The sequence below is a fragment of the Mesoplodon bidens genome (genome assembly GCF_964165515.1).
Source record: "Mesoplodon bidens genome assembly, chromosome: 9".
NCBI lineage: Eukaryota > Metazoa > Chordata > Mammalia > Artiodactyla > Ziphiidae > Mesoplodon > Mesoplodon bidens.
In genome coordinates this window covers 85,147,587-85,152,627 of record NC_138166.1, presented here as the reverse complement: position 1 = coordinate 85,152,627, position 5,041 = coordinate 85,147,587, and the positions used below count along the sequence as shown (strand labels likewise).

Genomic DNA, 5,041 nt, shown 5'->3' with positions numbered 1-5,041 from the left:
GCATATTTGCTAAAACAGGATTATTCCATGAGAATTCCCTGGCGGTCCAGTGGTTAGGACACTGCACTCTTACTGCCAAGGGCCCAGGTTCAATCCCCAGTTGGGAAACTAAGATCCCACAAGCCGTGTGGCACAGCCAAAAAACCCAGGATTATTCCCAAATCAGTAACATTTCCAAACAGCAGCACTAACCAATTTAAAAATTTTTTAATGAATCCCACTTGAAAAAGCAACAAAAACTGTAAGGTACTGAGGAATAAATCTAACAAAGAGGTACAAGAGTTTTATATGCAAAGTATAAAATGTTATGGAGGGATATGAGGAAATCAGAATATTGTTAATGTATTGGATGACTCAATTTTATAAAGTTGTCATATCTCCCAAAATTTAACCTACAAATTTAACTCAGCAAAATACTGAGAAGATTTTTCAATGGAAGTTGACAAACTGATACTAAAGTTGGTATGGAAGAGCAGAAGTCCAAAAAATAGCTGGTACAGTTTTTTTAATGAACAAATGGAGGAAATGCCCTTCTATAGGTGAAGACTTATTATAAAGCCATAATAATTAAAACTTTGTAGTACTGTCTCAGAATTGGTTTGATCAACAGAAAAGGACAAAGTAGGAATACATCCATGAATGTACGGAAATTTAATTTATAATCACAGTGGCATTACACATTAATGGGAGGAATGAAAGACTGTTTAGTCAATCAGGTCATGACAACAGGTTTTCCATGTGGGGGGAGGGAGAATAAAATTAAATTCCTACTTCACACCATTCAAAAAAATAAGTCCTGGATGGATCAATTTTACAAGTGTGGAAAACAAAACTTTAAAACAGTAAAGGAAAAAACATAGGAGGCTATCTTTGTGGCATCAGGTGTGGAGAGTTGTCTTTAATATGACATAAATGACACAAACTATAAAGAAGATCAGTGAATATGACTACATTTTAAATTTTCTATAGTTCAATTATTGGAAGTTAAAAGAGAAGTCAAAGAATGAGACAATATAATGTTAATATATGTGAACTCCTACAAATCAAGAGGGAAAAAGATGAAAACATACACAGCTCACTGGATAAACGGATGAAGACTATGAAAAAACAAACCACAGACTCAGAAACCTTAATAGCCAGTAAATATATGCTCAACCTCGTTGGCAGTGAGGGAAATTCAAATAAAGCGATGAGATACTGAGCTTTAAAAAAAAAAATCAAATTGTCAGAAATAAGAAAAGTCTGAATCTAGAAAGTAAGGGAAGGTCATATGAGGGAAACAAGAACTCTCATACACCGCTGATGGGTGTATAAATTGGAGAACCATTTGGCAGTCTCTAATAAACTGAAAATGTGTGTGTAACCTAGCAATTCCCCATATAGGTAGATAGAGAAATTCTACCTACCTATAGAAGACACATGTACACATATGTTCGTATTAGCATTGCCCTTAATACCAAAATATTGGCAGCAGCTTAAATATTCATCAATAGGGGAATGAATAAACCCAGCACATTCACATGCATGGATCTACAATATAGCAATTAAAATGAATGAACTGGATTTATATTTATCAACATGGAGAGAAAGAATGAAAACATACCATGAAGGAAAAAAAAAAACAAGTCACAGAATATGCATAGTCCAACACCACACCTGTGCATTTAAAAAATCAGAACAGTACTCTGTATTTGTATGGGTTCATATGTAGTAAAAGTATAAAGCCTAGATTTAAAAGTTACATACCAAATTCGTGATAATGTTTGCCTTTGGACAAAAGGGTGGAGAATGGTTTTGGGGAGGAGTGCAAAGGGACTTCAATTTTATCAGAATGTTGAGTAGTTCAATTAAAAAAAAAAACAGACCTGAAGCAGACATGGCAAGATGCTAACATTTACCAATTACATGAGATAGGTGCATGGGTGCCTGTAATACTCTCTCTGCATTTTAAAATAGCTTTAGATTTTTTTCTAAATAATAATACTTTTTAAAAACAGCTAGTAAAGAATTCTATCTGATAGAATTTTAATATGTGTAGATTAAGAGTTAATTGTCTAAAATTTTGAAGCAAGCAGCTTTATAATAATTATCTGTTTTAGAATAGAATCTCCATAAAGATAACAAGGCTGACAAGATCATAAAACTACTGAAATGAATAAAGCAGATTCTATAAGTGTCAACATGGATAGTTCTCAAAATCATACTGAGGGGAAAAAGTAAGTTGCAAAATGATATGTACTCTACTGTACCATTTATAAAGAAAATTTAAAATATACAAGCATGGACATATATATTTACATATAAATATATATAGGTAATTAGGTAATAAAGAATAATAACACTGCTGGAAGAATACACACTTTATGATACAGATTACCTAGGCAAGTAAGGAGAGAGAAAGGTGAATGAAACTGGGGAGGAAAATAAGGTGACATTCAACTCTATCTGGAATTTTTAATAAAAATAAAAAACCTGAAGCAAATGTGACAAATATTTCACATTTGGTTACCCTAAGAAGTAAATACATGAATGTTTGTTATTTTTGAGATATATGTATTTTTAATGTTCAAAAGAAAAAGTACTGAAGAATTGCAAACAAACTGCACATAATTCAAAAATATGTAAGTAAAGCTTGTATACATCAAAAACGATGCTATGACTATTTTTAGAAATTATCCTGTTTTCTTTTCTGTGTTTTTAATTTTTTAAAATTCAAAAGAAGAAAATAATGAAAGCAGTGCAGAAATGTAAACATATACATACATATATCTGATTATATAAAGAGAAAAACCTCCACAATCACAACACATTATATGAGCAATTCTATATAAATTGCTGCATTTTCTTATTTTTAATTTTTGTCAAGAGAAAAATAAAAGATATTGCCTAATTGGAAACGTGACTTTCTATTATTAAAATTGTGGGAATCCATTTTAATGTGTTTATCTCGCTGCTAGTCTATAATTTATATTACATCGTGGAAATTTGTTTGTATGCCTGTGACAGGTTAAAGCAGTTTAAACATGCATTTTTCTTTCGTTGGTTGAATAGTTAAATCGTTACTCAAAGGATTTTAAGTTTCAATTTCAACCATGAGGGGATTCTTTGCTTTTTTTCAAGGTTAAAAATGTTTCTGGTTCAAAATGCTATTAATTAATGGCTACGTAGTGGCTCTATTTAGGGAATTGGTACCGACCCTGGGTTAGCAGTGGAACTGTTAGATGAGAAAACTTTTTTTGATGAAGACTCGGGGATATTTTAAATTCGATCTGACAGCGGTAACAGAAGTGAAATGTAATTCCAGCCCGCTTAACTAACAATCGTAATTATGAATAGAAAGACATGTCAGGTATAAGCATTTTTTTCCCTTAAAAAAAAAGTTTCTCGGACTCCGCCGGACACCCAGCTGGCGGAGGACCAGCGGGCGAAGGGGGGGCGAAGCCGGCAGACTGCCCAGAAGTTACGATCGGGGAGTTTTCTCTTTATTAAAATTACCTGGCTCACCAGCAGAGGCAAGAACGCGAAGACAAGATAATTTCTTAGGCTGTTAAAAATGACTTAGCCCGGTGGGCCGCGCGTTCCGAGGGGGTGTCCTGCGGCCGGGGCGGGTCCCGCCGCCCCCGCGGGCTCCGGTGCGTCAGGGGCGCGTCAGGCGGGGCGGGCGCCGCGCGGGCGGCGGCGGCGGCGGCGGCGGCGGGTGGCGGGCGGCGCGCACCGGGCCTCCTGCTTCTCGCTCCGAGGCTGCGGGACGGACGCTCCCGAGAACTCTCTCGCCCGCGGCCGGCCGCGCTCGGACGGCCCGCGCCGGCGGCCCGGCGGTGCCAGCATGTCGGCTGCCGTGGCGTGCCTGGACTACTTCGCCGCCGAGTGCTTGGTGTCCATGTCAGCGGGTGCCGTGGTTCACCGCCGCCTGCCGGACCCCGAGGGCGCGGGCGGAGCGGCAAGCTCGGAGGTGGGTGCGGCGCCGCCGGAGTCCGCTCTGCCGGGTCCGGGGCCACCGGGGCCCGTGTCGGTCCCCCCGTTCCCCCAGGTCCCCGCCCCCAGCCCCGGCGCGGGCGGCGCCGCGCCCCACCTGCTGGCTGCAAGCGTCTTGGCTGACTTGCGCGGCGGCTCTGGGGGGTGCTTTGGAGAGTACTCGGGGGAAGATCTGCGCGCCTCGTCCGGTTCCTCCGACCCTACCCCGTGCTCCGGCCCGACCCTGTGCTCCAATCCGACCCCGGCCACCAGCGCGGCCGAGGTCTCCGGACCCGTGCACTCCTCCGGCGCGCTCACGGTCCCTGGCGCGCCAGCCATCCCGGGAGTGCCTGCCCACCCTGGCGCGGTCTCCGGCGTGGCCCCTGGGGCGGGCCCCGCCCCCGCCACGGGTCCAGGTCCCCGTCGGAGGCCAGTCACACCTGCTGCCAAGCGCCACCGCTGCCCCTTCCCGGGCTGCAACAAAGCTTATTACAAGTCATCGCATCTGAAGTCCCACCAGCGCACCCACACGGGTGAGCGCCCTTTCTCCTGCGACTGGCTCGACTGCGACAAGAAGTTCACGCGCTCCGACGAGCTGGCCCGCCACTACAGGACGCACACGGGCGAGAAGCGCTTCTCCTGCCCCCTCTGCCCCAAGCAGTTCTCCCGGAGCGACCACCTGACCAAGCACGCCCGCCGCCACCCAGCCTATCATCCCGACATGATCGAGTACCGGGGGCGCCGTCGCACTCCCCGCGTCGACTCGCAACCCGCCAACCTGGTGGACAGCTCCGGCTCCGTCCCCGGGCAGGTGCCCAGCTTCACCACCTGCTTGTCTGACAGTCATTGCTGTTAGTTGTCTCCTCAAGGACGATCCCCCAGGCCATTGTCCTTGCTTTCTCTCTGCCCATCCCTCTTTCCCAGAGTGATTAGACCAAGGCACAGACTGGCTTCTCCGCTCTGAGGGTGGGTCCAGGCAGGCACGTTGGATTCTGGGGAGGGACTGTGGGCCCGAAAATAGCAGGAATCCTTACAACACGTATATCATCCAAAAAAGGGGGGGTTGCCTCAAGACAGCCCCCAGGAA

At 44.4% G+C, this 5,041-nt stretch overlaps 1 protein-coding gene across 1 annotated transcript; it reads left to right on the top strand.

Moving 5' to 3' along the window:
• Positions 1 to 3,826: 3,826 nt before the first annotated feature.
• KLF14 (KLF transcription factor 14) lies at positions 3,827 to 4,810 on the top strand (the record flags this gene model as incomplete). The annotated part of the gene is made up of 1 exon (XM_081243956.1): positions 3,827 to 4,810. One exon carries the CDS (start codon positions 3,827 to 3,829, stop codon positions 4,808 to 4,810), a length of 984 nt encoding a protein of 327 aa, XP_081100082.1.
• Positions 4,811 to 5,041: the final 231 nt, after the last annotated feature.